Below are 23,195 nucleotides of genomic sequence, written 5' to 3' on the forward strand. Positions count from 1 at the left end.
CAAGTGTTCATCTATTTAAAGCAAGCTACGAATTTCCATCTTTCAACAAATTCAACTTACCAAAGCAGTGAATCTCACTCAGAACAAGAGTAGAGACGAACGCCACCAAAATTGACCTCATTTTCATTGATATCGCTTTCAACGCTAACATAAAGGAAAGAAACAAACGTGTAAGGTACCACATGATCATCAAAACCGTTCAACAAAGCTTATTTCGATTTTACATTACAAACTTGATCTAGTGACTCGTACCTCAAAGATGCTCCGACTAGATGCTCTGCGCTTGATGTGCACTCGACACTGAAGTGTTGGCTTTGTAGAGTGTAACTTATTATATATACACTTAAGAAAAGCGCTGCTCTCTGAATTATTCACAAGTGTTTTAAATTAACAAAACTTTAAATATTCCCTGAAGGCGTTTACTATTTTCATCATGATTTTTAATAACTTAATGGGACCAGTGGTCGTCTTGTAACGCTTTTTCAAAACATTTATAAACTGGTTTAGCAAACAGAATAACGAGAAAATTCTTCAAACTCGGAAAACTCAGTTTGCGTGCATTAGACTCACCACCTGCGAGAGCGGCATTGTTTGTTGATGTGAATTGAAAAACATTCCCAAAACCCTCCGAAAGGTCGCGTAGCAAAATTTCATGCGTAGGTTTGTTTTTCCATTTTGGAATGAATCTTTTCAATAACAAATCTTCCCGAATAGGAGGATTTCTACCAATTGCTAGCAGGTTAATACGGCTTTCCAGTTAAGAAACATTCTTTAATTGATATAGCAAACAGAATACCGAAAAATAGTCAAAAATAATGGAATATAGTGGAAAAAATATGAAAAATAGTGGAATAGTCGCCTATGTGGGCGACATTGTTTGTCGATGTAAATTACCTTTCAAACTGTCCCGTAATGAAATTCACACCAATGACTTGCTTTAGTTCGCCCTAAAGAAGAGGATTTTTATCAGTTGTTATTACCTTAATACCGACGAGATCTCGTTCTTTTGTTTGATTTTCTTCATTGTAAATTAATAAATCGACAAAATCCGGGGTAAGTAAGCGCAACGCAATCATCCCACCTCGTTATTTTCAGAAATGCATAAACATCAGTTTTGTTAGCCGTTACTATTGTGTTGATCCGGTACATCATAAAAACAACGCCAAGCCTGAAGCAATCTACAATTCATGAAAGGTGTAATCCACAGGTTTTCAGAAATATGTACAACGACAAGAAGGAAAAAGAACATTGCATAAAGTAAAGAATAGAAAAGACTAGGGAGCGTATGAATTCAGGTTGGCGGGCATTTTAATTAGGCCAAAAGCGTAAGTATTAGTTAAATCAATAGCTGGATGCATAAACAAGTTTATTTTTAGCTGCCGTAAACACATTAGCGGAGGCGGTATCATGAATTACAATAGATTGTGAAACGGTCAGGGGACCAGTACACGTGTCTTGATGTATTTTGAGAAAAGTTTTTCAACTGGTGCAGCGACATAAACAACCAGAAATTCTCCAGACTCAGTTGGGTGCATTTTCTGGACTAAACTGCCCACGAGGGTGGCATCCTTTTTTTGATGTAAATTGCAAAACGTTCTCTTCTCCCACAAACGATCGTTTAAAAGGTTTCCTACCCCCGCAAACGATCGTGTAGATCATACTATTGATGAATTTTTAATCCTTCCTAAATAGAAGGATTTCTACTAATTGGGAGTGTCTTTTAATAAACGAACAGCAGTGTTTTCTAGACCTAGTAAAACACTTGTTGTGACTTAAAGAATTATAGTTTTAAGTTATATCAATAGTTGAATGCATAAAGAAGTTTAACTTTAGCTGCCGTGAACACATTAGGGGAGGAGGTATCATGAATCCAATAGATTGTGAAATGGTCAGTCATGTGGGACCAGTAAACATGTGTTGATGTATTTTAAAAAGCGTTTTTCAACTTGTGCAACAAAAATAAATAACAAGAAATTCTTCAAACTCAGTTGGGTGCATTTTCTGTAAAAACCTCCCGTAAAGGACGGTATTCTTTTTTGATGTAAATTACAAAACGTTTTCTACCCCCGCAAGCAATACTATTGATGAATTTTTAATCCTTCCTAAATAGGAGGATTTTTACTAATTGGAAAGTATCTTTAGATAATCAAACAGCATGCAGCAATGTTTTTAGACATAGTATAGCACTTGTTGCGAGTTTATGGAACAACTACAAAAACAAAATTCCCAAAAAAGGTTGTTGCTATATTATTCATAACAATCGTGTCATTTTGAAGTTTAAAATATTAGCATACGAGAAAAACATCAGAGAAAAAATCGTGAAAAGCTTGTCGTTGTATTTTGAGAAACGTTTTTCAACTGGTGCAACAAACATAAATAACGGGAAATTCTTCAAATACAGTCGAAGCTCTCTGAACGGACACTCTCGTAAGCGGACAGCTCTACTTACGGCCACCTTGTTGCAAACCCCGTTTTACCGCGGACACTTTCAGAGATTACGATTTAGACTTTTTCTTTGATTCTAAGCTCCCGTAAGCGGACAACCGCCCAAAAATCCTATTTACAACCTCTTTATCTTACTTTTATCAATGAACTTCACATCACCGTTCGTCACAATGATTTTACAGTAATTACAGTACCATATTTCAGTGCTTGTTTTTTTCGTCATCCACCTCCGTCCGGTTATTGTTAGCTGGGCAAGCTCCCTTAAGCGGGCATTTATCCCTTACACCTCTAGTGGCCGCTAACGAGAACCATTCTCGTAAGCGGCCAGCTCCAGTTACGGACACATTTTTCGCGTCCCGAGGGTGTCCGCTTACGAGAGCTTCGACTGTACTGGGTACAGTTGCTGGACAAACCTCCCGTGAGGGCAGTATTCCCTTTTTATGTACGTAAATTGCAAAACGTTCTCTACCCCCCGCAAACCATCGTGTAGATCATACTTATGATGATTTTTTTTATCCTTCCTGAATAGGAGGATTTCTACCAATAAGAAATTATCTCTTTATAAACAAACAGCGATGTTTTAGACCTTGTATAACACTTGTTGTGAATTTATGGAACGACTTCAAAAACAAAATTCCCAAAAAAGGTTGTCGCTTTAAGGCTGGTTCTCATATGATCTCCCCGATCGTCTCTGTCGCTTCTGTCGTTTGCAAAGTCTGAGGTGATTGGAGCAAGCAAACTTTTTGAAGCGACAGAGGCGACAGAGACGATCGGGGCGATCATATGAGAACCAGCCTTTATTATTCATAACAATCGTGTCGTTTTAGATGTTTACAATATTGGCATACAAGAAAAACATTAGAGAAAAAAATCCGGTAAATTCAGACAACGCCAAGTCTGTAGCAATGTACAAATCTTGAAACGTGTGTTCCGCAAGTTTCCAGAAAAATGTACAATACGAAGTAAGATTAGTGCAGATTAGAGAAGAGCAGGGAGAGTATGAATGCGGGTCGGTGGGCATGTTAATTAGATCAAAAGGGTAAAAAGTATTGGTTAAATCAATAGTTGAATGCATAAAGAAGTTTAATTTTAGCTGCCGTGAAGACATTAGCGGAGACGGTATCGTGAATCACAATAGATTGTGAAACGGTCAGTCATGTGGTACCAGTCAACGTGTCTTGATGTATTTTGAGAAACGTTTTTCAACTTGTGCAGCAAACATGAATAACGAGAAATTCTTCAAACTCAGTTGGGTGCAGTTTCTGTACAAACCTCCCGTGAGAGCGGTATTCTTTTTTGATGTAAATTGGAAAACGTTCTCTTCCCCATCAATTGTGTGGATCATAGTTAGTTAGTTCTCTTCGCGCCATGAGGCGCATAAGGCTGTAACTGTCTCTCGCCAACTAGCCAAGTAGATCATACTAATGATGAATTTTGGAGGATTTCTACTAATTGGCAAGTATCTTTTAATAAGCGAACAGCAGTGTTTTTAGAACTAGTATAACACTTGTTGCGAGTTTATAATACAATTTAAAAAACAATCCCAATAAAGCTTGTCGCTATTTTATCCATAACAATTGTGTTATTCCAAAAGTTGAAACTATTAGCATACGAGAAAAGTATCAGGGGATAACTATACACGATAATAAGTACTCGTATTTTGTCGCAGACCTTGTCTTTCACTGAAGTAGGGTTGTGACTTTCTCTCTCTGGAAGTTTACAAAACGCAAAAACTCCAAGGACAGCTTATAGAGCTTATTAGAGAGTGCCACAGTTTAAATCTTCCCTGAAAGCATTTACTACTTTGATCGTTATTTCTTACAACTTATCGGACCAGTAGTCGTCTCTAAATGCTTTTTGAGAACATTTATAAACTGGTATAGCAAACATAACAACGAAAAAACTCTTCAATCTCGGAAAACTCAGTTTGCGTGCATTAGCTAGCTCCACCACTTGTGAGGGAGGCATTGTTTGTTGATGTAAATTGCAAAACATTCCCAAAACCTTACAAATGGTCGCGGAGCAAAATTTCATGCGTAGGTTTGTTTTTCCATTTTGAAATGAATCTTTTTATTAACAAATCTTCCCGAATAGAAGCACCAATTGCTAACAAGTTAATACCGCTTTCCAGTTAAGAAATATTTTTTAATTAATATAGCAGACAGAATACCGAAAAATTCCTTAAAATCTGCAACCTCAAAGTTTTGTGTATTTTCTGGAATAGTCGCCTATGTGGGCAACATTGTTTGTCGATGTAAATTACATAACGTTGTCCGCCCTTTCAAACTGTCCCGTAATGAAATTAACAGCCTTTTTTTTAGTTCGCCCTAAAGAAGAGGATTTTTATCAATTGTGAGCACCTCTATACCGACGAGATCTCGTTGTTTTGTTTGATTTTCTTCACTGTAAATCAACAAATCGACAAAATCCGGGGTAAGTCAGCGGAACGCAATCATCCCGCCTCGTTATTTCCAGAAATGCATAAAACATCAGTTTTGTTAGCCGTTAGTATTGTGTTGATCCGTTACATCATAAAAACAACGTCAAGTTTGAAGCAATCTATAATTCTTGAAAGGTGCAATTCAATGGTTTCCAGAAATATGTACAATGACAAGAAGAAAAAAGAACATTAGATAAAGTGAAAATAGGAAAGACCGGCGAGAGTATGAATTCGGGTCGGCGGGCATGTTAATTAGGTCAAAAGCTAAAGTATTAGTTAAATCAAAGGTTGAATAAATAAAGAAGTTTAAATTTAGCTGCGTGAACACATTAGCGGAGGCGGTATCATGAATAGCAATAGATTGTGAAACGGTCAGTCATGTGGGACCAATACACGTGTCTTGATGTATTTTGAGAAACGTTTTTCAACTGTTGCAGCAAATATGAATAACGAGAAATTCTTCAAACTGGGTAAAGTTTCTGGACTAACCTCCTTTGAGGGCGGTTTTTTTCTTTTATATAAATTGCAAAACGTTCTCAACCCCCGCAAAAGATCGAGTGATCATACTAATGAAGAATTTTTAATCCTTCCTAAATAGGAGGAGTTCTATTAATTGGGAAATATCTTTTCATAAGCGAACAGCAGTGTTTTTAGACCTAGTATAACACTTGTTGCGTGATTGTCTTTATATTACTTATAACAATTTGTTTTTTTCAAGAAAAAGTTGAAAATATTAGCATACGATACGAGAAAAATATCAGGGCATTACTATGCACGGTAATTAGTACACGTATTGTTTCGCAGACCTTGTCTTCCTTTGAAGTAGGCACGTGGCTTTCTCTCTCTAAATGTTTCAAAACACCAGAAACTCCAAGGAAAACTTATAGAGCTTGTTAGAGAGTGCCCACAGTTTAAATCTAAACCTTGTCTGCCCCCGATTCAAACGGGAGTCAGAAGGCGGAAGGTCTTTCACAGTATCGACTACACGCCTCTGGAATACTATACCTACCATCATTAGGAACAATACTAGTTTAGTCCTTGATTGTAATTTATATTAGAGGGCCACTGGTTTTTCAGTTTTTACTGTTATGTGTTCACCCTCTATAAATAAAGTTGATTATTATTATTATTATTAAATCTTCCCTGAAAGCATTTACTACTTTGATCGTTACTTCTTAAAACTTATCGGGACCAGTAGTCGTCTCTAAATGCTTTTTGAGAACATTTATAAACTGGTATAGCAAACAGAACAACGAAAAAATTCTTCAAACTTGGAAAACTCAGTTTGCGTGCATTAGCTAGACCCACCACTTGTGAGGGAGGCATTGTTTGTTGATGTAAATTGCAAACATTCCCAAAACCCTCCGAATGGTCGCGGAGCAAAATTTTATGCGTAGGTTTGTTTTCCATTTTGAAATGAATATTTTCAATAACAAATCTTCCCGAATAGGAGGATTTCTACCAATTGCTTACAAGTTAATACCGCTTTCCAGTTAAGAAATATTCTTTAATATAGCAGACAGAATACCGAAAAATTCTTTTAATTCCTCGACCTGCAAGTTTCGTGCATTTTTCTGGAAAAGTGGCTGGTAAGGACGGCATTGTTTGTCGATGTAAATTTTCATAAAGTTGTCCGGCCCTAGCACGTTTATACCGATGAGATCTCATCCTATATTTTTTATTTTTTCACTGTAAATCAATAAATCGACAATTCTTTTAAACAAAATAAGCGAAACGCAATCATCCCGCCCCCGTTCTTTTCCAAAAATGCATAAAACATCAGTTCTGTTAGCCGTTATTTTTATGTTCATCCGGTACATCATTAAAACAACGCCAAGTATGAAGCAATCTACAATTCTTGAAAGGTGTCTTCCTCAAGTTTTCAGAAATGTGTTCAATGACAAGTAGAAAAAAGAACATCAGATAAAGTGCAGATTAGAGAAGAGCAGGGAGAGTTTGAATTCGGGTTGGCGGGCATGTTAATTAGGTCAAAAACGTAAGTATTGGTTAAATCATTTCTGTTAAATGCGTAAAGAAGTGTAATTTTAGCTGCCATGAACACATTAGCGGAGGCAGTATCATGAATCGCAATAAATTGTGAAACGGTCAGTCATGTGGAAGCAGTACACGTGTCTTGATGTATTTTGAGAAATGTTTTTCAACTTGTGAATAACGAGAAATTAATTTTATCTGGGTGCAGTTTCTGGACTAACCCTCTGTGAGGACGGTATTCTTTCTTGATGTAAATTGCAAAACGTTATCTACCCCCGCAACGATGGTTCAAAAGGTTTTTTACCCCCGCAAATGTTCGAATAGATCATAATATTATGATGAATTTTTTAACCCTTCTTGAAGAGGAGGATTTCTACTAATTTGGAAGTATCTTTTAATAAACAAACAGCCGTGCTTTTAGACCTAGCATAACACTTGCTGCGAGTTTATGGAGCGACTTCAAAAAGAAAATTCCCAAAAAAGGTTGTCACTTTATTATTCATAACAATCGTGTTATTTTAGAAGTTTAAAATATTAGCATACAAGAAAATTATCAGGGAAAAAATCCCGAAAAAGCTTGTCGTTGTATTTTGACAAACGTTTTTCAAGTAGTGCAACAAACATGAACAACGAGAAATTCTTCAAACTCAGTTGGGTGCATTTTCTGGACTAACCTGCCGCCGTGAAGGCGGTATTCTTTTTTTGATGACAATTACAAATCGTTCTCTTCCCCCGCAAACGATCGTTCAAAATGTTTTATACCCCCGCTAACGATAATGTAGATTATACTAATGCTGAATTTTTAATCTTTCTCAAATAGGAGGATTTTTACTAATTGGAAATTGTCTTTAAATAAACGAACATCAGTGTTTTTGACCTAGTATAACACTTGTTGCGAGTTTATGGAACGCTTTCAAAAGGAAAATTCGCAAAAAGGTTGTCGCTATATTATTTGTAGCAACCGTGTTATGTGCGAAGTTTAGAATATTAGCTTACAAGAAAAACATCCGGAATAAGATGAAAGCTTGTCGTTGTATTTTGAGAAACGTTTTTTCAACTGGTGCAACAAACATAAAAACGAGAAATTCTTTAAACTAGGTGCAGTTTCTGGACTAAAATCCTGTGAGGTGAGGGAGGTATTTTTGTAGTTGTTGTTGATGTAAATTGCATAACGTTATCTACCCAGGCAAACAATCGAGTAGATCGTACTAATGATGAATTTTAATCCTTTTGGAAAAGTAGGACTTCTACTTATTAGGAAGAAATTTTTAATAAAAAAGCAGCAGTGTATTTAGACCTACTATCTGAGTTTATGGAGCGACTTAAAAAAAATCCCAATAAAGCTTGTGGTTATATTATTTATAACAATTGTGTTATTTCAAAAGTTCAAAATATTAGTATACGAGAATAATATCAGGGAACTATTATTATTTGCACGACAATAAGTACATGTATTATTTCGCAGACTTTGTCTTTCTTTGAAGAAGGGACCTGGCTTTCTCTTTCGAAAAGTTTAAAAAAAACTCCAAGAGCAGCTTATAGAGGTTATTGGAGAGTGCTCTCAGTTTAAATCTTCCCTGAATGCATTAACTACTTTCATCATTATTTCTTAAAACTTATCGGGACCAGTAATAGTCTCTTGATGCTTTTTGAGAATATTCATTAACTCGTGTAGCAAACAGAATAACAAAAACATGATATTCCGAGCATTCCAGTAAAAACAAAAAAATATGAGAAATACTTCTTAACGTATACCCTTTTCCAAAAAAAAGCAGTGGGAAGTTTCGTTTCATTTGATTTTTTGACCAGAGTAAGTGGTTTTTCCGAAGAAACGGTAAGCGCTCCTGATAAGGCGAATAACAATTAGTTTTCGTTGTATCAAGAATACTAATGATTCCTCTCATTATCAATCAAACATCAACTAACACAACAAATGTTGACTCGATATTTAATATTATCAATTGTTTTAAGTTATAATTTCCTTTTAACGGTGGAAAATGTCTGTTACTATTCTCTTCACACGCTTCGACAAAATTTTTACACACCATTGCAAAAGTTAAACGACAGCTGTCATTTGTACAATATCGAAGTGTTGTACGTTTTGACAACTGTAGTCTTGGAGCCGAGTGACTCCCATGTAAGACTGATGTTCTTCTTCCCATTTTGCCACTCAATAAAAATTTTCAAAGACTGCTAAGTCCCGAACATGCAGACTTTGGGCTCTCTATAATAAGCTCTATAAGGCCTGGGCCAAACGTCGAAATTCACATGAGTCGAACCTAATGCATGAGTTATTCTTTTTACTTTTTTGTAAACTTCCAGAAAGAGAAAGCCACGTCCCTCCTCACGAGAAAGACAAGGTCTGCAAAGTAATACGTGTACTTATTATCGTGCATAGTAATTCCCTGAAATTTTTCTCGTATGTTAATATTTTCAACTTTTGAATAACGCAATTGTTATGAATAATATAACGACAAGCTTTATTGGGAATTTTTAAAGTTTTTCCCTAAACTCACTGCAAGTGTAATACTAAATCTAAATACACTGCTTCTTGGAAAGCAGTCCTCCTTTTAAAGAAGGATTAAAAATTTATCATTAGTATAAACTACTCGATCGTTCGCGGGAGGGTAGAGATAGTTTTGCGATTTACAACAACAACAAAAATGCCGCCCTCGCCTCCCAGGATTTTAGTCCAGAAACTGCACCCAGTTTGAAGAATTTTGGTTATTCATGTTTGTTGCACAAGTTGAAAAAAAAACGGTTCTCAAAATACAACAACAAGCTTTTTTTTCCCTGCTGTTTTTCTCGTATGCTAATATTTTAAACTTTTAAAATAGCACGATTGTTATGAATTATATAGCGACAACCCTTTTTAGGAATTTTCTTTTTGAACTCCTTCTATAAACTTGCAACAAGTGTTATACTAGGTAAAAAAACACTCCTGTTCATTTATTTAAAGATACTTCCAAATTAGTAGAAATCCTTCTATTTAGGAAAGATTAAAAATCCGTCATTAGTATGATCTTTAGTAATCGTTTGCGGAGGTGGAGAACGTTTTGCAATTTACATCTAAAAAGAATACCGCCCAAAAGGAGGTTAGCCCAGAAAATGCACCCAGTTTAAAAAATTTCTCGTTATTCATGTGCGTTGCACAAGTTAAAAAACGTTTCTCAAAATACATCAAGACACGTGTACTGGTCCCCTGACCGTTTCACAATCTATAGCAATTCATGATACCGCCTCCGCTAATGTGTTCACGGCGGCTAGTCCAGTTATTCATGTTTGTTGCACAAGTTGAAATAAACGTTTCTCAAAATACAACGATAAGCTTTTATTTTTCCCTGCTGTTTTCCTCGTATGTTAATATATTAAACTTTTAAAATAACACGATTGTTATGAATTATATAGCGACAACCTTTTTGGGGAATTTTCTTTTTAAAATCGTTCCAAAAATTCCCAACAAATGTTTTACCAGGTCTAAAAACACTACTGTTCATTTATTAACAGATACTTTCCAATTAGTAGAGATCCTCCTATTTAGGAAAGATTAAAAATTCATCATAACTATGATCTTTAGATGATTGTTTGCGTGGGTAGAGAATGTTTTGTAATTTACATCTTTAAAGAATACCGCCCTTAAAGGAGATTAGTCCAGAAAACGCACCAAGTTTGAAAAATTTCTCGTTATTCATGTTTTCTACACAAGTTGAAAAACATTTCTCAAAATACATCAAGACACGTGTACTGGTCCCACATGACTGAACGTTTCCAATCTATTGTGATTCACGATACCGCCTCCGCTAATGTGTTCACGGCAGCTAAAGTTAAACTTCTTTATGCATTCAACTATTGATTTAACAAATACTTACCTTTTTACTTAATTAACATGCCCACCGACCTCAATTTGTACTCTCCCTGCTCTATTCTGCACACTATTTTGTATTCTTTTTCCTACTTTTAATGGTACATATTTCTGAAAACTTGCAAAACACGCCTTTCTAGAATTATAGATTGCTATCAGTCTTGACGTTGTTTGAATGTACAGGATGAACGTTATAATAACGGCTAACAAAACTGATGTTTTATGCATTTCTGGAAAAGAACGGGGGCGGGATGATTACGTTCAGCTTACTAACTCCTCATTTTGTTAAAAAAAAATTGTCTATTTATTGAATTACATTAAAGAAAATCAAAACCTAGAACGGGATCTCGTCGGTACAAGAATTATAGATTGCTGCAGACTTGACGTTGTTTGTATCGATGTACCGGATGAACATAATAGTAAAGGGTGACAAAGCTGATTTTTATGCATTTTTTGGAAAAGAACGGGGGCGGGATGATTGCGTTTTGCTTGACCCCGTATTTTGTTTACAAAAAATGGTCGATTTATTAATTTACAAGTAAGAAAATCAAAAAATTGAACGAGATCTTGTCGGTATAAACATGCTAACAATTGACATCAATCACCTCTTTTTTGGGTGAATTATAGAAATCATCATAGCTGTGAATATTATTTCGGGATAATTTGGTAGGGCGGACAACGTTATGCAATTTACATTGACAAACAATGTCGTCCTTACCAGCGATATTCGAGAAAAATGCACCAAACTTGCAAGTTGCGGAATTTAAAGAATTTCTCTGCATCTGTTTGCTACATCAGTTTGGAAAGCCGTGTTTACTTGTTAACAATTAGTGAAAATCCTCCTATTCGGGGAAATTTGTTGTTGAAAAGATTCATTTCACAATGGACAAAAAAACCTACGCATTAAATTTTGCTACGCGACCTTTCGGAGGGTTTTGGGAATGTTTTTGAATTTACTTTAACAAACGATGCCGCTCTCACAGGTGGCGAGTCTAATGCACGCAAACTGAGTTTTCCGAGTTTGAAGAATTTGTTTGTTATTCTGCTTGTTAAACCAGTTTCTAAATATTTTGAAAAAGCATTAAGTGACGAGTTCTGGTCCCATTAAGCTGTTAAAAATCATGGTAAAAATAGTAAATGCCTTTAGGGAATATTTAAATTTTTGTTAATTCAAAACACTTATGAATAATCAAGAGAGCTGCGCTTTTCTTAAGTGGATATATAATAAGGTACACTCTACATAGCCAACACTTCAGTGTCGAGTGCACATCAAGCGCAAAGCATCTAGTCGGAGCAACTTTGAGGTACGAGTCACTAGATCAAGTTTGTAATGTAAAATCGAAATAAGCTTTGTTGAACGGTTTTGATGATCATGTGGTACCTTACACGTTTGTTTCTTTCCTTTATTTTAGCGTTGAAAGCGATATCAATAAGAATGAGGTCAATTTTGGTGGCGTTCGTCTTTACTCTTGTTCTGAGTGAGATTCACTGCTATGGTAAGTTGAATTTGTTGAAAGATCAAAACTCGTAGTTTACATTAAATGGAGGGGTTTGTGACTTTTTCTAAAAGAACTGAACATTTTTTTACCAAAATATTTAAAGTCACTTACCTTTTCTACTCGATTTAAGATAGGATCTTATACGACTTAAAGGCAAAAATTTTAAGGCAATACAAAGCTTTAGATTCTAGAAAGAGTGGCTACGTGTAGAAACATTAAAGAAGCCACGTCACGGATAACGCATCTTGAAAATTGACAAGTTTTTACAAGTTTGTCGTTTATTATCTGTCTTCATGCTCGTCAGTCAAAACCACCCTTATTTATTTTCGAGTTGCTTGTGTTTTATACGTTAGAAAACCATTATTTTGAGTTTTCATTCAATTTACAAATAATCAGAAAGATAACCTATAGTATTGTGACATAGCTCCTTTAACCAACAGTTCTTGCTTCCAGATTAATTGTCATTTAAGAAGCCAAAGAGCAACGCTTTATAATCATGTCATCCATTATCCGAAAATGTTATTTCTTGTAGACGTTACAGTTTGTGAAGGCGCAGAACACAGAATCAGCTGCCAGGGATACCAGTCGATTCATATTACTGCAGCGGACTATGGAAGGACCGAGACAGGAGTGTGTAAGCACAATATTTTCGAACTCGACTGGAACACCAACTGCCACTCACCCAGTGCCTTGGATATCACCAAGCAGGAATGTGAAGGCTTCCCATCATGCACTCTCTTTGCAAATAACGGCGAGTACGGCGACCCATGTTTTGCTATCAAAAAGTACTTGAAGGTATGTTCAGATAATAACTGTTAAACAAATACCATATGTTAAATCATCTTCAATTTTTTGAACGGCTCACGAAGAACAACGTTCCGCCCAACAAAGTTAGTAAAAAACAAGACATTGAAATACTGAGCCTATGGTTCATTTGGGCATGTTTTCCGAAAGAGTATAAGTGTGTAGGGAATACTAAATTGTAATTATTATGATTTTTCACATACAAAAAGATCTCGACTAAATAATGACGGAGAAATAGAGTGCGGGAAGTTTTACCAGAGGCGAGGTTTCACTAAGTTGTGAAGTTTCAATTAGGGCGTTCTGTAAGTTGCATCTTTTCATATTTGAGCAACTTTTTTCCTTTCGATCATATTTTTCTTTTTTCGAGCATCTTATTTCCTTTGGAGCAACGCTTTGAATTCTGAGCAATTTCTAGGCCGAAGATTGTCCGATTGTTGTTCGAAGCTCATGCGAACATCTCCGAACATTTTTCGAACTCTGCCGAAAAGAAGTTTGCCGAAAATTTCCGAGGAATATCTGAAGTTATTTCAATTTTCGGCTCATTCAGCATTAAAACATTACAAACTCGTCAGCAAACACAACGTCATCGATATCTTCGCGATATTTCTGAGTAACAAAAATTCTTGTTATTCAACAATATTCGGTCTTAAAATGTTATTAAGACACTTCTGTTGCAGTGGCCTTTCTTGAAAATGCTCAGAAATCCTACCTGCAAAGGGAAATTAGCATATATTTGGCGTCATTTTCTCAATAAAAAGCAACGTTTTAGACTTTTTTTAGCAACCTTTGAGCAACTCTGTTAAAAAAATTCAGAACTACTGTATTTATTTGAATTCCATCAGATGCTAGCTATGCTATTTATGCAATCACTAACATTGCTTGTTAGGTTTAAAAAATGTAAGCTGAAGTTGGATAACAGTCTTTATCACGCACAAGGTGTCGGCTACTTTTATTCACGTTAAGTTGTTGACAAGTTTCCTCAAAATTATGTAAGACCCCTTGTGAAACGTCATCGCTTCTGCATGCATTGCATGCCATTTATTATACTTGAGGCACCACTGTAGGTATAAATGCGGTACATGAAACCTGAAAATCATTAGTGTCTACCTCTACATAGGCAAGTGGCGCCAGCTTATTAAATTCTTATTTGTGTTACAAAAGTAAAGCATTATTGTCAAACACCATTACATTTCATTACAAATTTACTCCTGGTATGCTTAACAGCTGTCACATTTCTAAACCAACAGGTATCTTACTAGTGCGAAGCAGAAAAAGAAAATATGTTGCTAAAGGCTCGCGTATGTGAAGGAGGTCATCAATTACTGGCATGCCCCAACAATCGCAAGATCGATGTCGAGTACGCAATGTACGGCCGTTTGAAGGGAGGTCATGTCTGTGGTGCCTTCGTGCTTGACGTTAACTGCCAAGCCGCAAACTCTTTGGATGTTGTGAAGAAGGACTGTCAAGGCAAACAAAGCTGCATTTTGTATGCCAACAAGAAGAAGTACGGCGATCCTTGTTTCCTTACCCAGAAATATGTGGAGGTTAGTGAATTTGGGTTAATTAACGCTACAAAACATACCCAGTATCTGTATATAATTCACTTGGCAAGCATTTGACTGACTGCCTAGAATAGCCTTTTATAAACTGACAAACTGGATGTCCTCAACTTTAATTTCGGGCAATTTGTCGATTTGTGCATTCGAAACAAACGCTGAGAGCACAGCGATATCTAATTTATAGATTACATGAAGTCTTCTATCTCTGTACGACAGTGAATATAAAAACAGAATTTGAAAAGAGCCAGGATACAAACTTTTCTCGCGCTAAAAGAGCATATTCTTGTAACGATCTTATTCTTCAAGTGGATGATTTAACACAATTACACTTAAGTGGATGTTGTGGCGGTAAAACTTTATTAAAAAGCTCGGATTCAAGAGTAGCGCGTAAGCGCTAGTATCTCCGAGATCATAGATAAAAAAAAATGAAAAAATAAATACGAAAAAACAAAGTGTACAACCTAAAATGGACGGAATGTAAGACGTGCTTCTCATTTGTTGCCTTAAACTTAATTGCATCTTCTGACCTTACTTGCAGGTTCATTACCGTTGCCGCAAGTCCGTGTGAACAGCAAAGGCAATTGGGGATTTATTGACACGATGATGGCAGGAAAGACAAACAAGGGCATTTGGAGAACTGCTATGTAGATCTAGAAATAGAAAATTAAAATGTATTGGGAATGAAAGAAAAGGAAAACAAGGGAATTTTGAGAACTGCTATGTAGACTAGAAATGGGAAATAAAAATGGAATGGGAATTCATTGTCATTAATGTTGTGTTTAACAAATACGTAGCTGTGTTTGACCCCATCCTTCCACCAGCGTGTTTACAAAGCCTGAAGGAAACATCAGTGCGATTGCGAGTGCAATCTACCACTTATAACGACATAGCACAGTATTCCTCAACCTCGACCGTCCCCAGGGGTCTCCCACGGTCTTTTAGGAGATCACATTCAAGATGTGTCTGCCATCTTGGATTTGAACGCCTGACAAGCCCCGTTCACACTGACCCGGGTAAATTTGAAAACGCGTGTTAAATGTTTTCAGTCAATATTAACCCGGGTAAATTTGAAAACGATACGCTTCATCGCACGCAGAGTTATAACGAATGCACAGAGCTATTTCAAAGCTAATTAAACCTTTTGTTTTGACAGAGAATGCATGGCTATTTGATGTCAGCTTTTTCGTTTTTCCTCAGGCCCTGTTCACACTGACCCGGGTAAATTTTAAAACGCATCTTTTTTACCCGGATAAGCCAACCGTCCACACTGAAACGGCGCTTTCGGTCACCGAAAACGGTACTTTTCAAAAACGCTCTCCAAAGTGGGTTAATTTGAAAACGCCGGCTGTAGGTGGTGTAGTGTGGAGGGCGAAAACGGGCGAAACCGGGACGTCAAATAGTCAGACGTCAAACTGACGTCAAATAGTCATGTGTTCTCTGTCAAAACAAAAGTTTGATATTAGCTTAACAATAGCTCGGTGCATGCGTTGTAACTCTGCGTGCGATGATGCGTATGGTTTTCAAATTTACCAGGGTTAATATGGACGGAAAACATTTTACACGCCCTTTTCAAATTTCAACGCATTCAAATTTACCCGGGTTAATGTGTACGGGGCCTAAGAGACGATTTTTCGGTTTTCTGTAAAATAGATAATTCAGCAACGAATCGCGAACCATTTATTTTTCCATAAAGGTTATATACCGTAAAATAACGATAATAAGTCCAGAGCTTAACTTTTGTTTTCAGTAGATAAGATGGTTAATCTTTATTTTCACACGGTGAAATTCATCAGCTAGGTTACCAAAAAATAATAATATTTCTATAAAATAAAAAGCTCCTTTCCACAAATGTCTTGCCTTTATCGCCAACTTTACTTGAGCTTTACACCACAGTAAAGTTATGTTTTCATGCTGTGGGATCTGCAGAATGTTTGGTACATATGACAAAAACTCTTATGCTGTTTTACGCGTATTTAATTTCGCGAAAAATTCGGGAGCCGAATTTCGCGAGTATTAATTTTCGCGATGACAAGAAAAATTGAGCAAAAGTGTATTAAATTTCGCGATATCGTCAGTGTTTTCTGGATCAGTCGTCAAAGACTTGAGCCCCATTTACACGGCAGAAAATTTGTGGCACGGCTCGGATAAAATTGGTATGCGTACCAAAAAAATAGCACTGATACCCTGTTTACACGTCCTTTTTTCTACCGTGCTAAGCTGCGTTAAATAATGTTTTGGTGCGGGTTAAAGGCTCAACCCCTTGTCCAGCGTACGCGATTCTGCCTTAGTGCGCATGTCGCTATTTCATTTAAACGTCACATACGAGTCGCGCATAGTAAAGTAAGAAAAGTAAGCAAAGTAAGAAAAGAGTTGGTTCAGCCCGGCTAATCGTTTTTACTACACATTTTATTCGAGCCGGGTTAGATTTTCAGGAACGCGTACCAATTTTATCCGTGCTCGGACTACCTCGCGACTAGGTCCGAGCACGGGTAAAATTTTGGTTCGGCACGGGTGAGGAAAAGTCGTTTACACGACAAAATTTATCCGTGCCGAACCATTTTTTCCGGTACGCGTACCAATTTTATCCGAGCCGTGCCACAAATTTTCTGCCGTGTAAATGGGGCTTAAGGAAATACTGAAAATATACAAAGGTCTGGTTCAATGTAGCTACAATGAGGCTGCCATCAGAAACTTTGGTGACTGTGCTAAAGAGGTCTTGGCCGATTTACAAGCTAAAGACAACAGTAATCAGAGAAAGGGTGCTAGTCCAAAACAAGACGGAAAGATATTTTCAAGGGTATATAGTTGCAGTTCCTAAAATTTTAGTTGATGTAAATTTATTTTGGTGTGTTTAAATTTCGCGATGTTTTAAAATCAGTAAAGATTAGTTAGAATAAGATACGTCTCGGGGATTTCGCAGATTTTTGGTCTGTAAACTGTTCTGAAGTTAGTGGTAGGCAACTTACCCATGTATCGAAGAACATTATCTTTGAAATTCTAAAGGAAGATATAACCTTAATTTGCAGATAGACATCAAACAATGGCTGCAAAAATGGATTTTTGAAGACGCGTTGAAACAGCCTGAAAAGTTAAGCGTCCTGAGTTTTTCAAATCGCAATCCATTTCCGTCCTAGCCATCCGCAGTCAAAGACGCTTGTTTAAAGTTTCATTGCTCAAATATAGCAAGTGGTAATAAAATTGGATCATTTTTTTCCATATATATAAATTTTGGCTGTTCAAAAATGTGTTAAGATCCGTGTTAACGTAACTCTGTAAAAAAATAAACCAGTTCTACAGCCGTTGAATGAACATCACGAGTCTTTGAGGAAACTGTAGCGACATAAATATCAAGCAAACTCTACAATATAATAAATGGTTTGAACCCAGGAGTAACAGTAGGTCGTATAGTGTGATCGTCCGGGTGAGAGTAGTTCTGAGAAGAACTGTTGTTGGTGACTGTTTCGACAACCTGAGCGGAAGTCATGTTCAGAGTTAAGTTGTTGTCAGTCGATGATGTTAACTCTTGTCCGTTGAAGTTGATTGGTCAGTTTAGCCGTGATGTTATTGCCGGAAGACCTCGTGTAAAGTTTGTCAACAGTAATTGGTCAGTTTCGATCCGTTTATTGTTAGTCTAATTAAGTCGTTCTAGAGTTCCGTCTTTTGTTAGTCAAACTAAATCGTTCTGTTGGCGGTTTGTTTGTCGTCTGTTTACGTCGTGAATAAGTGGTTTGTAAGGTGCCGGTGGTTGATGACATATGTTGATAGGCGTCTGTTTCGTCTAATAAAGTCAGTTTTGAAGTTGTTGTTGTGGAAAACGCGGTGACTTTATAAGACGAAACAATCACCGAACTACTGAATTTGTCAGAAACCCGACATCTGTTACTACAGCGACTATACCCTACATGAAGGGCACTTCCACAACCCTACATAATCCGTGTGGATCACAAACCCATAACAACGATACGACATTTACTGACCAACGTTTAAGACAGGGAAAACCTAACGACAGACAGGGAGCGGTTTGTAAAAAAATGCTGCGATCGCCAGTCCTCCTACATCGGAGAGTCCGGTAGAAAACTCAACACGACACTGAACACAAACGAGCGCAATCACATTTCTGAACACCATCGACTTACTAACTACAACATCGACTGGGACTAACTATTTACAGCGACTGGCTCTGGAAAGCTGGTACACAAATTTTGAACAGACGCCTATTAACAGATGCCAACAACTACCGGCACCTTAAAAACGACTTATTGACGTCGTAAACAGAACCGATGATTTTACGTGTAGTATGTCAGAAAAAATAAGCCTTACAAGACTTCCTGTTCTACACTGTTAGTTGCGAGTAATGAAATAGTTCTTATTAATTCTCATGGATCGTTGAACAACTACTGAAACTTTCCACGGTGCGGGTATCTTTGTTACACGGGCCACGCGGTAGCAAAGACTGATCGCTGACGTCATCTATTGTTATTTTGTTGCCAGCTTAAATGTTGAAACAATAGTTCATGAGCCAAAGCCCCAAAATTGGGTCGTCGGTATCTTCCGGGGGGAATAAGTTTCTTTGTGTTTTTAAGGAAGAATTCGGTGGTAGTTTCTGTGAACTACACAGGTTTTTGTGACCCCCCCCCCCCCCCCCCCGCCTAAAGCTTGTAAAATGTTATTAAACATGGGTGACCAAAATAAAATGGTTAAATTATACCACGCAAAAAGAAGGGTTCATCGAATACTGAATGACACTCAGGTCATTGAGTGTTTCAATAATTGAATTTTATAAGTTCTTAAAGACAGGTCATGTGACATGTCACGTGACCCGTTCATGACAGGTTTGTGGCTATTGCCTGGAAGTAGCCTGACTACCTGTTGAAGAAACCTATCTCGTCACAGTCACCTTAAATTAAAAACCATCAACTGTAACATTTGGGCCAACATTTGCCACACATTCAGTGTGTAACTGGAACTGCGATCTTACGAGCTGTCCAATAATATTTCTAAAACAAATCAACCACCTTTTCCATGGTATACACTCTTATAAACCATAGACATGACGCCATAAAATGTCCAGAACTTTCCAGTCAAATCACTCGCCAACGGCTCGTTATTCCATCTGAGTTTTGAAAATGTCGTGGTTCATTTCTATGTTGTACAAGAGTGTGGAACACGGAGAAGCGGTCGATGACTTATTGGTGCGGGTCAACTAAAGCAGAAGTTCCACGAGCTTCTTCAAAGTCACATCATGACAGAGGTCATAACAGCGTAAAAAGGGTCTTGGAGAAGCAATGCCGTTATAGTAGTGGACATTGTCATCTTTGGATGTCAAACGTGGATGGATAAGTGCGTGGTCCGCTGTCGTTTGCGTGCGTCTTGTCTTCGTGTATGATAAGATCAACTACGCAAGGCACCTGAGTATTTGTTATGCGCAGAGGTCGAGAGACGCGACCTACAGACCAACAGCGATCGTGAAGACTATTAACACGTTGTTTCTAAGATGGTGGTTGAAGTAAACAAATGCTGACTGTACCAATCCCTTCTCGCGAACCAGCAAAGGCATTTCGTTAAAACATCATATTACAGACATGATACGTGCATATAATATTTGGGAGGAAGATAAGGAGCAGCTGAAGAGTAAGAACATGGAGACTTTAATTCCCACAAGGTCAAAGACAAGGAATTGAAAGATCCTTTGAAAACTAATAGACTAAAGACCATAAGTTACCTAAGTCAGAAGAATCACCTCTCTTCTGTGGAAAACAGTTATGCTCAAGCGATAGGTCTCTTTTACGGCTGATTTATTGTAATGGACTCATGGCACAAAGATAGAATCTTCAGACGAGGAAAAAGCTCTCGCATCCTCTGGAACTATTGCCCTTATGCTTTGTCTGCCTTTTTTTATTTCCTTCCCAAGCTTTGGCAGCTTCTTTGGCAACTTTGCCACAGAAAAAAAATGTGCAACTGGTGGCTGAACAATTCAACAAAGCTCTACGTCAGTATTTGACGGAGTTAGCTCGGTGTAGAGAGTGACTGTTGGATAAGTTAAGCTCTCTTCAATGTTGCTAATGCAGTTTTGCATGCTGAGGGAAGGTGAACAGTGCAAGATAATATGTAATTTGACAAATATCAAGAAATGTCAGAGAGATCTTTGCAAGAAGAGGAAAACGGCATCAGCTGCGCAACACCAGCAGTATTCGGAGTTTCCTAACCAAAAAACGACAATAAAGCAAGTCTCATTTCTTATATTGCCATGAATGGAAGCCGGAAAGTTGCAGTCAGAAGCTAGACGAGAGAAGAAGCTAGAAGAGCTAGTGAAGAAGTGTTTATGATACAATGTAAGAAAGATGAGGCAGATGGTTGCTTATTTCTCACATGTCCTACATGAATTTCACACAGGCTAATAAGAGCATGGCTCCGTTATGAACTGAATTGAAGACGCCGAGGTCCTTCGTTAAATGTGGAATCAGATACCTCAGAAATCTTATTGCATCAACAGAGTTGTTAACGCTTTTAGTCGGGACGCCTGCAAGGCTGTTGTTAGAATGCGGGTATAAACTTCATGACCTTTGCTTAAAAAGGAAAGGAACAATTTTTAAACAAGCAAAACAGGCGTAAAACCTTTACCAGGCTAGGTAGGGAGTGGAAAATTCTTTTCAAAAGGTTAACGGCTTTGACCGCCAAACTCATGCTGCAAAAACCACCACAACAACAGTCAGTTACCATAAATAACAGCTATTCTGAACTTAAACGGGAGAGACTGCAGTATTGAGGCCCGCTAAAGCTGTGCTCATGCAACTCAAATAGAAACAGTTCTGTTCTAGATGCATTTGCTTGGCTAATTGAATGAGGTGCAAAGACGGGTGTAGACTGCCCTACTGTGAAGAACGACAATTTTTTTTCTGGACCAATATTGTAAAGACAGAAAGTTTTAATATATAAGGAGCGATTAAAGGTCTTTCAAGTTTCCTAGATTATCAGGACTATGTGTTGTGAAAGATAATTTACAAATTTAAGATAAACGGATGCAAAAGTTTAATGTTATCCCAAGAAAAAAATAAACAAACAGTCAAAGTCTGCCTCAGTATTCATAAAAATCCTAACCTTTAATGATCACGTGACAGATCATATGACTTTTAAAAGAAGCAAACAAACTTAAAACGAATTTCTAGAATACGATATAAGAGAATGTGGAGCTTTTTCAAATTTTTTGTTATTTTTACCGGGTTCTTTTTCAACAGTTCAGCCTTAGCCTCGTTTCCATGCTAAGAGAAAACTTTTAAAGGCTCCCAAGTCCACAAGCTACCATTGATCACTTGCTATCAGGCATTTTCTGACTAGTTATCACTCCATCTTCCTAAAAATCACCATTTGGGTTATTCCCCCGAGATGATACCGACCAACCTACTGGCTCATGGACTACAAAGAGTTTTTTGTTTGATTTGTTGGATATTTAAATAATAAGAACAAAACTTATAAACAGTGTAGGAAATGGTGCATCGCGTATAGCTATAAAAACTCATTTGTTTCCTTGCGCTATGCTACAGTTTACACATTCCCAGGCCTCATTGTTTTGTTGCTGTGTTTTTTTTTTGTCTGAGACTTTCCACGTAAAATCATCCGATGGACGGACTAAACAACCACGACGAGTCTATGGGGAAAACAACTTCGTGTAAGAAGACGTCAGGGTCGCTCTGCTTGTCATCCTCGCTGATTGGCCAGAATAACTGTTTTTTTTGGCCAATCAGAAGGAAGGAGTTCAAACGCTTCTGGAATTGGTTCGGTAAACCTTCCCCAATAAAACCCGTCGCCCCGACTAACTGCCTCTGGGTCTCCGAGGATGTTTCGCGCCACATTTTCTCATTGCTGCGCATGTCTTGCCCTCAAGAAAACATCGAAGGTATTTTGGACAGTTTCCACGATTGTATTCTGACTACACTAACACGAGAGATTCAATGTGAAGAGTTTATTGCGGATGCGTCAGTCAGTCATCTGATACAAAATGCATCCTGATTACAATCTTTAATCTAGCAAAAACAACAGTTCGTTCTAAGAGTATTAAGGTGTGTGCTACGCCAGATACGAAAAACCACTAAAAACCACCCTTTAGAAGTGGCCAAAAATAAGTGGAAACGTATTCCTCGTCTAATGCAGCAGCACGAGACCCCGAGGAAAGGGCACTAAATAGTCTAGAGCATTTTTCAATAGACTTGTTTCAAAAGCTGAACAAACAGCACTTTAAAGAAAAAAGAAAAGCAACCGAAGACGAGGACTGACGACGTAGAATGACCTAAATCTCCCGTCAAAACCTATATATACTTAGACATCCCATAACAACCCGCGAACCTCTCAATCGTGCCGTCAGAATAGTAATTTCTGTCTAATTCATTCATTCAAACGTCAGAAATTACATATCTCTATACATCAGAAATGAAGAAAGAAGGTTCCAGACGTTCGTGGCAAACCGACTGTCGGTGATCCACCACGCCTCTACGTGTCAGTGGCGACATGTTGTTTTGCTGCTCAACCCAGCAGATTTAAACGCTTCCTAATGTTTCTCCAGTAGTGAAACTCAGAAATTACGGCATTGGTTCGGACTG

At 37.6% G+C, this 23,195-nt stretch overlaps 2 protein-coding genes across 2 annotated transcripts; both read left to right on the forward strand.

The window, feature by feature from the left end:
- Window positions 1–12,000: 12,000 nt before the first annotated feature.
- Window positions 12,001–15,358, forward strand: LOC144648855 (L-rhamnose-binding lectin ELEL-1-like). The gene is made up of 5 exons (XM_078508301.1): window positions 12,001–12,043; window positions 12,152–12,235; window positions 12,771–13,033; window positions 14,290–14,586; window positions 15,140–15,358. The coding sequence occupies exons 4-5, from the start codon at window positions 14,323–14,325 to the stop codon at window positions 15,167–15,169; spliced, it is 294 nt and encodes a 97-aa protein (XP_078364427.1). The 5' UTR covers window positions 12,001–12,043; window positions 12,152–12,235; window positions 12,771–13,033; window positions 14,290–14,322; the 3' UTR covers window positions 15,170–15,358.
- On the forward strand, window positions 12,175–13,057 carry LOC144648585 (L-rhamnose-binding lectin ELEL-1-like). Its single transcript, XM_078508107.1, has 2 exons — window positions 12,175–12,235; window positions 12,771–13,057. Exons 1-2 carry the CDS (start codon window positions 12,175–12,177, stop codon window positions 13,055–13,057), a joined length of 348 nt encoding a protein of 115 aa, XP_078364233.1.
- Window positions 15,359–23,195: the final 7,837 nt, after the last annotated feature.

The sequence above is a fragment of the Oculina patagonica genome, chromosome 4 (genome assembly GCF_052425735.1).
Source record: "Oculina patagonica isolate OP01 chromosome 4, crgOcupat, whole genome shotgun sequence".
NCBI classification, from domain to species: Eukaryota; Metazoa; Cnidaria; class Anthozoa; order Scleractinia; family Oculinidae; genus Oculina; species Oculina patagonica.

Coding starts and splice junctions, on each gene's coding strand:
- LOC144648585 (XM_078508107.1), top strand. CDS start 12,175: ATGAGGTCAATTTTGGTGGCGTTCGTCTTTACTCTTGTTCTGAGTGAG. Junction 12,236..12,770: donor GAGTGAGATTCACTGCTATG/GTAAGTTGAATT, acceptor TATTTCTTGTAG/ACGTTACAGTTTGTGAAGGC.
- LOC144648855 (XM_078508301.1), top strand. CDS start 14,323: ATGTTGCTAAAGGCTCGCGTATGTGAAGGAGGTCATCAATTACTGGCA. Junction 14,587..15,139: donor TTACCCAGAAATATGTGGAG/GTTAGTGAATTT, acceptor CCTTACTTGCAG/GTTCATTACCGTTGCCGCAA.